Source organism: Loa loa, assembly GCF_000183805.2.
Source record: "Loa loa unplaced genomic scaffold supercont3.223, whole genome shotgun sequence".
In the NCBI taxonomy this organism is placed as follows: Eukaryota; Metazoa; Nematoda; class Chromadorea; order Rhabditida; family Onchocercidae; genus Loa; species Loa loa.
Window position 1 is genome coordinate 95,541 of NW_018108403.1, and position 13,301 is coordinate 108,841.

Here is a 13,301-nt window from a genome sequence, read left to right on the forward strand (position 1 = left end):
GCAGTTTGTTACTTTATTTTATATGTAGTTCACATATTATCTTCCATTGCAAGGAGTTTATTTACAATCTTTAAAAAAATTACATTTTTTTTTTTTTTTTTTTTGTGAGCAGTGGTACCTGTTTAACAATATTGTTTAAAAATAATAGTGATTTACAGATTCATTCTCTTGTTTCAATTGTGAACTGTTTTAAAATATGGCAATAGATTGGAAGCTTTGAAGAATGCCAAGTGAAATTTTCGTCGCAACTAAATTTATTTACTAATTTATTTCTTATTTGATTTCATTAAGTGGAATGAAGGTGGAAATTATGGTACGAATTGCACTAATAAATAACTGTGCAAAATCGGTTCTTCAAAGATTTTGGAATGTTGTCGAGTAGTGGAAGAAGATTAGATGAACAAACAATATTAAGGGATTTATTTGGTATCATACTAGGCTTCATTTTCGATTTGCCTCACTCAAACCCATAAATATCCATCCCAGGATGGCAAAATCTAATTTAGCTCAGTGGTCTTCTATCCTGGTCAACGAGCATTCATACACTTTTATGTTACCAAACCCCGGTCATAAAAGCTTAAGAATTTTCATCCCCTATTTGCAGCCTTCCAAATAGATAACCCTAAATCTTTTAATTTTGTCCAACAAAAGTAGGAAAAATTGAGACTCCTATCAGCTAAATGTATGTATCAATTAGTGCGATTACTTCTACTGGTATTTGATTCTTTTCAAAATTGACATAAGCAAAATAGGCATCAAAATGAAGGATATTAATCATACCTAATTAATTAATTAATTGGCTGGTTACCAGTAGACAAGATCATTCAAAATGGAAGCATTGGAAGAATGAAAACAAAATGGAGGAGTGTTAGTTACAGTAGGACGAATAATGGTCCAGCAAGTGGACTAATTATGGCTAGAGGTGTTGTGTTAAATACAAGTAAAATAATACATACCTGTCAATAATAACCGGATCAGAGGGTGTCTCATTACGATTGCCACAACTTTTCTTCTCACAGCAACGACTACAAATATTAAATATTTCATTCACATTTCGAACATTCAAATTATCTATCATGATTACAGAAATTAATCGGATAAAAAAAATACCTGCACATTACTTCATGAGTTAGCAATACGCGACACATTTCAGGATTCTTATCTTGTCCCTCGTAAGCTATAGCCTATAAAATGATCACAAACTGTGAGAAAATGGTGCTGTATGATTCTTAAACACATATTATATGATAAAATAAACGAGTTTTAGTGTGAGCAGTAGACAATGGGTAGTATAAGATTGCTTACAAAAAGTAAATATTGCTAAAAAAGTATGAAAACGAGAATTACATGCAGAATTTACAAACTATCAATGTTAAATATAAGAAAACCACGACAACAATTTATCAAAGAAACCTTCCAAGTTCTAATTGATATATTACAAACTTAGGTAAAAAAGGATACAGAGAATACAATTGAGAAAATTTCGAATATCTTTTAGATTTTGTGCGACAATCAGAGTGGCGGTAAACTTCAGACATTTAAAAGAAGAAAAAAAAATTAGATAAAAATCGTCAAGCATAGCAATAGTCCAAATCAATATTTTGTTTCGATTTTCAATGTTATTATATATCTTATTCAGGTCCAATCCAATAAAATATTTAGAAAATTCGAATGTTTTGAGGTTTGCATTTGGTGACAACATTAGCCTACAATATTTAGATAAGAGAAAAAATCATTTCGCTTAAGAATACTTATCCTTTATGAAAGTGACAACTTGTTGCTAAAAATGGCACAGATAAATGACAAAATAGTAGGAAATATGCTACAGTTACAATTAATAGTATGTGTGACATTTTTTTACCACTGAAAGCTACACAGCAGTAATTAAATTGTTTTTACGTTGTCAAAAGAGGCTGAAATCGTTGCACCACCTGTTAACATATGCTTCCCACACAAATATTTATAAACATGATATTGCGGTTGCTTCAAAATGTAATGCACCAAGAAGCCTTGAATTTTTTTTAAAAATTTGAATTTAAATTGCTAAATCAATATGGCTCATACCTGCTTGGAAACGCTGTCAACGAGACGAACATACAGATCTTGCTCTGCGCGTAAACCTAAAAATGTTTAAAAGTTTGATAGATAAATTACAATCAATATAAAAATTTTGATTGTTATAAATCAGGGCGAAGTTAAATACTTGAATAAACAATTTGTTAATTAACTGACCGTTAGCATATGCAAGCCACAACCGATAATGGATACCATTCCGAGTATCCTGTCCGTCCACTTCACGCTCCTTTTCCACAAAATCTGCAAATTGTGTCCTCTCGATTTCTACCGGTTGCCCGGCCCGATCATATAATGCTATGACGAAATGAAAGAAATTGCTTTTGCGCAAATTATTGGGTGGATGCTTCTCGAAATGAGCTCGTGCTAATTGGGCACTGAAACGTGATGTTATCTTAAACTTTTATGCGAATATAAATATGAGGTTGCTCATCCTATTTTGAATTGTTCTGGTTCAAAAAAAAATCTGCCAAAATTGCGTTTAAATATTCAGAAGAGCATTTATCATTGTGAAAGTCAAATAATCAATGAAGCCTAGTTTGCATGCATGATATTTACTATCCGCTCATTATGTAATGGTATAATGAAATACAGGAACGGAAAAAATAAGGGTTTCCTTGTGATGGAAGAATAATTCAACAACCACTGGGTGGGATGAGAAAGTTCAATATGGATAAAATGGTGGGATGTGGGAGTTGTAATAGGGCGGAGGAAGAAAAGAAATACTCGGAAATACGAGTCCCGCTGGTATTGCAATGTTTCAGTTTTGGGATGTGTGAATACAGAAAAGTGAAAAAAAGGGTGAGAAAAGAAAATAGATAAGAGAATTTCAGGTTTCTAGATGAATCCACTGGAAATAATCATGTCGAAGTAGTAGGACGGGGAGAAATCCAACGGGGAATTATTGTTAGAACAAGAAATTAAAATTAGTTGTGGAGGGGGATATGTTTTGTTGTGGAAGAGAGTTAATGGCGACACGGAGGTCCCTTCACAGGGACACTGGGACTGCGTTAACTGTTGCCAGCGGCATTTTTCACCCTCAATTATCCACCAGACTCAATTCCAGTTTTAAAGCTTGATATGCGTAGATATATACAGACGCCTATCAATATGACCGCTCACCTTACCGGCGAACTGTCCACCACCGTTGCTGCTGCGGCTGCTGCTGCTGCTGCTGCCGGATTCCACTGGGTACGTAATGCAGCCCCAAGTGGTTCGTCTTTCATCTGTCTTAGTAAGGTTGCATCTTGGAAACCAAACATCATACTGGCGCTCGATACAGAACATTTACTGCCCTGTTGAAATTCTTTCCTGTCAACGGTACCGATCTGATGTTACCGCTGCTGTTGCTTGGAAAACGTGAAAAGCCGCTTAAACATTCAACCAGTAAAACTTCCCTCACTATTGCTTGATTCCTGGATATCCTGTGCATATATTTGCGTCCGTCTATGTCTGTGTATGTGTGTGTGCGTGTGTGTGCTTGCATGTGTGTGTATGTATTTGCCAAGCTTGTGGATTTGTTCGCCTATGTATTGGTTGGTGTTGACAAGAAAAAAAAACCACGCCTCTCGGGATCAACTAATTCGTCAATTTCAACCAAATTTTTGCGCAAAAAGAAAACTGACGTTGGAAAAGAATTGCAATAGGAAGCACTGGAACTAGATAAGAGAGGTTCCGTGTTGTGCTGTTGGGAGAAGCCTTGAATCACTGGGGAAATCAAAAACTGATATGAAATCAGGCTTTCGGATTCCAAGCTATCACTTCCCAAGATGCTCCACCTACCACCATCCCAATCCATAACGCTCCTTTTATTTCACGCCCTATGGATTCCACTCTCATACTGTAATTGTAGCAGTATTGGAGTCGCTCTTCATCCATCTCTGTTCCCATCAAACCCATCATTTTGAGCTCATCTAGAATTCTCCACCTCTTACCCCTTCCCATCTTTTTCACTCTTTCCGCTAACTCCCTCCTTCTTCTTCATCCACACCCACTTATCGTTCCGTCTGTTTACCACTGTTACTGTTGCAGTAAAGAATGTGAACATGAATAGTACCATATATAAATGGTACTATTTATGTTTAGATATTTACTTCTCTCAGTCGTTACCGCAAAGCAGCAAAACAAAGACGGAAGAGGGATTGTTTTAATTAAATTTGAATTGGCTGCCATTCTAACATTATTTGAAGAATTGACTCCTCTTTTAAATACTTTAGCAGTAAAAGACAAATTTTTTTAAGGACAGAATTTTTCTTCAGCTTTTCAACATTGCTCATTAAACGTTCCAAGCATTATTCGTTAAACTATTAAGTAGTTATATTACACTCACAATAACACTGTATTGTTATTGTCCTTTCTCGATCTCGAGTACACTTTACTATGCTTAATGATTTGTATTTATCAGTTCTAACTTTGATAACCACATTTGTTTCATGATGATTTTTATGTTCTAAAAATCAACTCTGAGGACATGAAAGTTATAAATGATATAAGTTCCGGTGATTTAGTTCTAACAAAACGAATCTTGCACAGCTTGTCCTTTACTGTCCTTAAAGTTGTCATTTCAACTTCCTCATTTTAAAATTTCTCTACAAAACTGCTCTGTTGAATAACATGATTTATTTTATTGGGACAAATTTAATACTAGCAAGGCATGCGTGGAAACCTGAAAATACCATCGTACTACTTCATATCTTTATTGCTTACTTTTCATCATTTTTCGTTTATTCTACTTTCTGTTTTGAGTGATCATTAATTTTATTACGCGATAGTAAATTTCCTCGGATCTGATGTTTTACTCGATAAAAGCTTGTGTGAAATAAAATAGTACTACCTAGTGGTGCATCTAAATATACTATCAGAACAAGACAGGTAGTTCGAAGATTTATAGGAATTCAAAGATTTTCACCTCAAATCTGAATCAAAGATTTAACTGAATTTTATTAGTCTGGAGAAACTTATGTGATATCATTGGCAGTCTGTCAGTTTTGAAATATCAACTGTTACATAGATGGAAGTGTTCAAATTAGCCCATATGACGAGAGCAAGTAATGATGATTTAAAATTGTCACGAAAACTTGGATCAATAGAGTAGGATATCTGAATTAATGTTTGAGAGCTAAGTTAGAAAGAATAGCTAAGGATAGAGGTGAAAGACAAGAAATGCAACGCAATGACTCATATGGGAATTGAACCATATCGAACTTGCTATTCGTTGACACTTGATAAAGTATTCAGATATATTTGCAAGAGTCTTTTCAAAGTTAATATTAATCAAACCCAAAAACTTTTGCAGCATTTATATGCAACTAATCAATTGACTTTTGGATTTTTTATGGTAGTTGAGGGAGGATATCAAGAGAGTTCTCACAGCTTTCAAAATCCTATCATAATACCATGGATATTGGAGAAAAAACTCAAACATATCACAGGATAAAGTTTATGTTCTTCAGCAAAGATCATAATGGCCGAATGCGGTATAAAGATATAAAGGTATAGGAATGTTTTTCATTAGTTAAAAGCTGTTTGGATCAGCTGGTCATAAGGTTATTGGGAAAATAAAATAAGAGACAAATGATTTGCTCAGGAGTTCAACAAGCTACTTTGTGACTCATTTATTTCATGTAGATTTTATACAAAAGATTTTAAATCGAATTGCTGCAAGACTGTTATAGCATTTTGAGATCGTAGATCATGAGGAACTTTTTTTCTCTTAAACTTAATCAATTTGGAACACATGAGATGCAAAAGGTTAACAACAATTTGAGTCTTTTCATTCCTACTAAACTTTTATTCTTTCCATTATACAATGATTAATGAGCAATTGGAGTTGAAAGGCGTCTCATGGTTCATACTTAGTCTAAAACATGCTACTCTGATCCCGATATGAAAAAAATCCAAGTTGAGTAGGAAGTTCGTAATAGTGCATTATGCATCTTTCCAATTTAATGAATATTAAGAAAAAAAAAGAAAAAATTTTGGGAAGAGAATTTACACTTCCCCTTGTATTGCAATCCACAAGACATTTTTGAGTTCATTGCAAGATTTATTTAGCATAATTTCTTCAAGGCATACAAGTTCAAAATTTAAAGCACATTTTACTATTTTTATATATTTGACTTTGTTAATGACGCTTTAAGATATTCTTTAACTCGATATCACTTTCCTTCTTATTTTATAATACTTTCTTCAATAGTTGAATTTGATGAATTTTCTAAGGAAATGTTTCAATGTTATTAGAAATATTCAGCATGAAGCGCAATTCTCCCTTTATCTTCCAGGATACTTTTAATGATCATCATCAGACAGAACAATGTGATTAGTAGTTATGTCGATTATGAACCTGTCTGTCTTATCGGTTGCACATTTCGGAAAGCAAACGATAGGGCGAATTTTCTATTCCAGAAGCAACTGCAATACTCTAATTCGGCATTCGGTTCCATCAAATCCTGACAAATATTTCAATTTAAACTATCTTGTTATTCTCATACCTTTATTTAGCTAAGTTCACAAATTATAAATCGGTTAAAACGTTTGCTACAGCAGTTTTCCGTTTCTGAAAACAAACTGCCATACGTGGTGTGTTTCCTCAATAAGGTGACGTGAAACAAAAGTAACAATAACGTGATAATTACTTCAAACATAAGTACAGGACACAGACGCAAAAGTAAAATCCATGATATCATACGATTATTCCATGTTTACATGTTAATACGGAAATTAAAAATTGAATGGCAATTTAACATTGTTTTCGCAGTGCACAATAATTTCGTTCTTTGAAAATTATGTAAAACAATAAATTTAGTGCTGAACTGAAAATGCAAATTGCAAATACGAAACAAAAAAAAAGTAGAGTGGGCATGCAAATATCATGCACGTGCAGTCGAACGATCTTTTTCTCCGTTGTTTTTTTTTCCTTTTTTTCAAATTATTAAAAAGAGATATCTGAATAGCTTTACTTTTTTATATTCAAGATTTAGAATATTTTAAATTTACTACCTCAATCGGAATGTTAGAAAAAATATTAAATTAGAATATATAAATTATTAAAATGGATTAAAATATTAATCTTTATTAAAATATTATTAAAATGAGTACATTATATTAAAATGTATTAAAATGAGTATATTTACCAAATACTTGGATTGTATGTTAAGTGAAAAATAGAAGTGATAAAACAGGAACATTGGTATAAATGATCCGAATTAGACACATTTTATTGAAGCATATTTCTAAGCTGTAATCATCAAATCAAAGCAACAAAAACATTCACTTAAATTTCGACTTTAAAATTGACTTAAAATTTCCCAAAGAAGAGTATTAAACTAACCAACTATTGCGACCAAATTTATTGTCATTTTTCGCTAATGTTTTAATTTCCAGAGCACGAGTACCTCTATGATTACTATCAGTGTAACTATTTTCTAACTTTTAATAATTCCATCATATTTCACCTGTTTGTTAAGTCACTAATACTTGTACTGGTTGTTTTCCATCAATAAATTAGGAATGTAGACAAGCGTTAAAAATTATAAAAATACAAAGAAATACAAAGAGTCACTGAAAAACTTTCTTCAACACTCAGAATTGACAATGTTTGTTTCTCGTCCGAAGTGATGTATAGCGCGCGCACCAACCTCAGTCCAGCATTTAATTCTTATCTAATATGCAAATTTTAAATTCAAAATCTCAAGAATATAATATTTAAAGAAATATCATAAATACCTATGCCAATTATAACAGTAATAAAAATAAACATTAGTCGAGATAACCTTGTAATCTGATTATATTATTACAAAGGTTCTCATATTTTATTTTTCTTTGATCTTCCCCAACAAAGTAATATTTTGATAATGTCTTATAAATTTTTTATAACCTTACTTTTATGTAAACTCAGGTGAAAGAGATTGCATCCATGGTATTAACTGGGAGGAATATGTCTAATTTAATTTTTGAAAACTTATATTAATGAATGCTGCCCAGTATTCTTAATCAAACCAATTTGAGCTATTACCTGCTATAAGCTCTAGAAGAAATTAGTGCATGTTGCTGATGGGAGGATAAGAAGTAATACCTTCTTTCCTGCAATGTCGCATATAATTTGATTTCTTCCAAAATATTCTACTTATTATCATTCCAATATTGGTTGTGCAGTGATCACTGTTAATCACAAAGGTTGTCGATATAAGGTAAGAAATCATCAATAGAATTTTGTTGGATGAATTGAATAAGGAAATTTTAAATTACTGACAACCGTAAGCTTTCCTAAGGATATTTAGGAGTTAATTGATGAGTTGAATTCAGGAAATAAATAAGGCTGGAACATATGTTAAGTGTTTTTAGTAATAAAGCATCAGCACGATTAGGTTACTTTTTCCCAAATAGTATTATTTTAAAATTTAAAGTACAAAAGGTAATATGAAATTTTCTAGAAAAAAGCTAACATTGTTTCTATTTTCAGTTCTATATCTTGCTTTCCTCCAATAATGTAATTGAGTGACAGACAGAGAAACGATTTTCATACTTTTATTCTCAGATAACGGAAGTAATGCTGAAAATATCTGAAATCACTATATCATTTATTATGTTATGCATGCTGCTATCTCACTAATTAAAATGAAATGATAAATATTTGATCAGATAAAAACAATTAAACCAATCATATTCTTTGAGCTGCCTTTTTAGGAGCGAAATTTAAATTTTCTGAATAATATAATGAAATCCGTTGGAAATTATCCTCTCTTCATTCCCAGCAAAATATAATTTATTTTTGCAAAATAAAATGTTGTTGCAAATAAGTTTGCATAAAAATTATAGCCAAATTCTTATACTACAATTATTCCACAAAAATTTTTTAATTGGAATTAGAAAAGCTGAATGAATATTTACTCGATCTGATTTGAATTCGATAAATTTCCTTTTTAAAAAAAAAAAATAAATTTCCTTTTTTAAAAAAAAATCTTTGCAGAATTTCAAATCATCTAAATTTTCGAACTTCCTGAATGCCTAATTTCATTTCTTATTTTTGCCATACAATTCTTTTTTTTCGGATACAAATTAAGTAAATATATAATTTACATAAGTAATGCTAGATTAAGTTTAAAATGCTTCTCATACTGCTCAGCCAGATGAACGTTTTCTACAAATTTTGAAGTTTTATTTGATACAATATGAGGCATTTAACGTCTGGAAAATTGCGGTAACAAAGGGTTAATGCACTTCTGGGAAATTACCAAATGAACAGAAGCATTATACATAATCTCTCAAAAAAGTGCAGAAAAATACTTTAATTTTCAAATGAAGTGATGAATTGTTTCCAAAGAAATGGTAACCAACCAATTTACGCATTACAAATATCATTTGAACTGATTGACAATTTCTTACTTCCACTCTTTGCCTTTCTGCCTTTTTGTTGGTAACCGACAAGAGTATTACGATATAAAGTACTGCAGTTGTTGTACATGATAAAAAGAGTGATGATATCGATGATATGATTATAAAGAAAAGATTTGTGAATCCATACTACTGCAACCACATACGTGATGAAGTTTTCATTAAGGTTATAACTTCATTCTGAAAAAAAAAAATGTTCTCTATCAGTGTCTAAGTTCAGATAGAATTAAATATCAATAATCAAACGATATCTAGTCTCATTTTTTTCGCGTTTTTTTTTTGCATGTTTGAATGAATCAGTAAGTGTTACAGTACTAAGCAGCAAGAGTCCAATACGCTAGAACTCTTCAACAATATAACTCCACTTTAACAATCAGTTCATCTAACAAAGTTTAGGGAAGATCAGCAAACTGACATTATCTGCACAACTGTTTATTCCTAACAATTTAGGTAAATCGGCAATACCGGAGGTAATTCAAAGAGCGGGAATCATTATTTTCGGTTTTTTTCCAAACTGGTAGTAAGATCTGCATAAAGGAATGGCTATGCTATTGCCATATATCTGTAATTCATTACGTGCAACTCTATCGATGTGTTAGACTTTGGTAAATTGATGGAAATTTTAATTCTTGAATATTTTTCAATAAAAATAACAAGAATATTGAATATGGAAGCTGTTGAAAGCGCAAAAAATAGTGGCCAAATACAAATTACAAAGAAATAATCCAAGCCAAAATTCCAGAAGTATGAACTGACCTGGGAAACTTTCCAAGCTAAGGGAAAGACAAGCAGTTAAGAGATTTTGTCTAAAACGGCTTTATATATTTATTGAATCCTAAATTATTCTTTAATACTTAAATAACAACTGTCTTACAGAATATGTGGAAGTGTAATCGATCTAGCATTGCTGCAGCTACTATGATACAAAACAGTTTTTAGATTTTGATCTGAAGGATTGCAAATACTTTAAATTTCTCCAAAATATCAAGAAGGAACAAGTAAACAAAAAGGAAATTAAACGAAAATAAAATAAAATCCTGTTTCATCATACAAGGCAAAGATCTAAGATTGAAACTAAAATTCTGTGTTGTAAGAACAGTAAAAACTTCATCCTCATATATTTGAGGTAATACCTTTATTTTGCATATAAAAAGCACATTCTTTTCACGGGTTATCAAATTTTTCAAATGTAAGTGCAAAAATTAGACAGAATATTTGTTGAACTTGAATTAAGTATATGAAAAGGATGAAGTACCAAACATAAAGGATGAACAAACTATCAATTTTGACTGCATGTATAATGCAGTTTTTTCCCAGTAAACAGAGAAATTCACTGAGAAAGTGCACCTAAATAGTTGAGAAAGCAGTATTGAGGTGAAAAGAGAGCTGTGGGACTTTATTTTAATAATATTTGCCCTGAAATATCTGTGCAAAAATCAGATTTCAAAATAAAATGGAACATGAAAAAGCCTACCGAATTGATTGATAGTTTTTCAAAACGGATTTTATAGAGAGAAAGAAAGAAGGAAACGATATCGTGAAGAGGAGGCGAAAGACTGTGCATATCGAAGTCCATTCAAATTCTGTTTCCTTATTTCAATCATTTCCTTTTTCTCTCGACATGAGCAGTAGAAAACATACCTTAAAATATGTAACAAATGATATGGGATAAAACGCTATATAAAATGTTAACAAATATTGTATTATATTACTTCAGGAGTAGCAAACTCTTGTGAAGACACCATTTGCACCAATTAGAATCAATACCGATATTTTCCTCCTCTTCTTATAAGTGATAGTTTTCTGTTGTTTAGTTTCCGTACTGATATCCAGATATGGCTAAATATTTGGTTCACTTCAAAATTCGCCAAGAATTTGTTAGAACAAAGATCATAATTTCTTGTTCAATATATGTATACAAAGGTTATTAAAACTTTAGGTAGATATATGTATATTCTGTCATTATCCTTCAAATATAGCAACTATACACACAACTTCTCTTAGAAAGGGCAATTCCAAATCTCTGAGAATTATTTAAATGTCACCAAAAAGTCAGCAGATGCTAATGATACAAGAAAATAATTAGCAACGTCATGTAAAGAGTGTTGAAGAAGTACTGCAACGATGACCAATGTATTCCTAAATTGAGTAGCATATAGAATGAGTTCAAATATGAATATCGAAAATGAATTCATCCAAAACCCAAAATACCGTTCCCATTTCCATCATTCGTTGATAACTCATTTACTCTTTCAGTGCCATTCATATCTTTTTAGTTTTAATTTATAGAAATTATAAAAAAAAAGAAAGAAACACGTCGTCCAATATTTTACTTATAAATTCCCCTTCGTTCTCTCCACATAACACTCCGATAGGATTAATGCCAAATTTTGTCACAGTTTTTGTATCAAAAGCTATCATCTAGATATTTTTACATCCTTGATGCATGAATAATTACGTGTGTCTTAGGCTTATTAAAGAGTGCTTATTAAAATGACCGAAACTAAAGTACTCATCATTGTTTATGCATAAATGAATATAGAAATTGTTTAGTACCTAATATCGTGCTTCCGAATACAATTGCAGCAGGTGTCTAACAGCCGCTTCAAAAATTTTCACTTACTTTTTATTGAATCTAACTTCGATAGCGATGACTTCGAGAACTTTCAATCGGAAACATAAATAAACTTTAGCAATTTTCCAAAAATTATCTCGTCTCATCGTTTGTTGGCTTTACCTTAACTTACCAACATCTTCCAATGAATGAAAACACAGTCTAGAAATTTGGCCATTAAATGTCCGGATTGTGTGCAGGACGCTGCATCGATCATTCATAAATATTAAGTGTCAACAGAACTCTTAATGACATTTGCATCAGAAATTTTGTCACCGCTAGAGAAGTTAGTGTTCAGGAAGTAACGGTGTTCAAAGTTGGATGTATTTCGAACCAACTTAATTTCCAATGCTATATTAGCAAAAAAATCCCTGATCAATAATGACAATCATCCAAATGCTGCAAGCATACGGATCAATAAAGGATTTTCAGTTACAGTAGTTTCAATATGCCAGCTTAAATATAATTTGTATTCTTCACATATGTGTACTTCTTTATACGTCTTGTGAATTTATTTCAAAAATTTTTAAGGACTTTTGAAATAGTACGAAAAAAAGATGAAAATATGTGGTTAACAGTATCAAGCCGATCATTTAGATCCTATCGTATCGTGAAACGCTAGTGTTTTCCAGATCTTCATCAGAAATAACTTCAGAATTCTGCGCATTCAAGTTGTTTGTAAACAGTATTAAGAAGTTATAAGCAGGTGAAGTCGAAAATAATCAGTCATAAAATGCAGCAAAAGGAGTGATAATAATCTGAAATAAATTTTAAAAAAATCAATACCGCATTTAATGCAAACAGTCGACAGAATATAATTTTTCAAAAAAAAAGTTGCAGATCAATTCAATCAGCAATATTTGCTGTGCCTCCATCAATACTACAGCTGAGGTCAGGATTTAAAAACCAAATATGATTTCATCGAAGCCAAATGAAGAAATTTATCGCGACAATTGCTTTCATGACAGATGAAATGTTGGATGAAACACAAGCAAGAGTTTCAAATAAAGCAAACAACACTGAAATTATCTGTGCTTCGACATTAACGTGATTGACAATGTTTTGTGTTACCTGTTATCTGCATCACATTTAATCTGTTTGCTGTTCTTGGAGGTAGAAGATAAAGGTAGGACGAAGTATGAGAAAGAGATGGTAGATGCGAATAGATGTAGTTCTTTCCAGGTGATCTGAAGTTCCACTTGTACAATTTAATACCTGGTGG

At 31.9% G+C, this 13,301-nt stretch overlaps 2 protein-coding genes across 2 annotated transcripts in view; both read right to left on the reverse strand.

Moving 5' to 3' along the window:
• LOAG_18199 (early B-cell factor 4) overlaps positions 1-4,017 on the reverse strand; it is a gene marked incomplete at both ends in the record, with an annotated part of 9,155 nt that extends 5,138 nt beyond the window's left edge. The window contains 6 exons of the mRNA XM_020450865.1: positions 957-1,025; positions 1,111-1,184; positions 2,065-2,120; positions 2,233-2,450; positions 3,196-3,401; positions 3,856-4,017. Of these exons, the coding sequence (XP_020305409.1) occupies positions 957-1,025; positions 1,111-1,184; positions 2,065-2,120; positions 2,233-2,450; positions 3,196-3,401; positions 3,856-4,017 (785 nt within the window). The remainder of the gene's footprint in view (positions 1-956; positions 1,026-1,110; positions 1,185-2,064; positions 2,121-2,232; positions 2,451-3,195; positions 3,402-3,855) is intronic.
• Positions 4,018-11,178: 7,161 nt separating this feature from the next.
• LOAG_08088 (hypothetical protein) lies at positions 11,179-12,186 on the reverse strand (the record flags this gene model as incomplete). Its single annotated transcript, XM_003143620.1, has 3 exons — positions 11,179-11,304; positions 11,511-11,604; positions 12,089-12,186. 3 exons carry the CDS (start codon positions 12,184-12,186, stop codon positions 11,179-11,181), a joined length of 318 nt encoding a protein of 105 aa, XP_003143668.1.
• Positions 12,187-13,301: the final 1,115 nt, after the last annotated feature.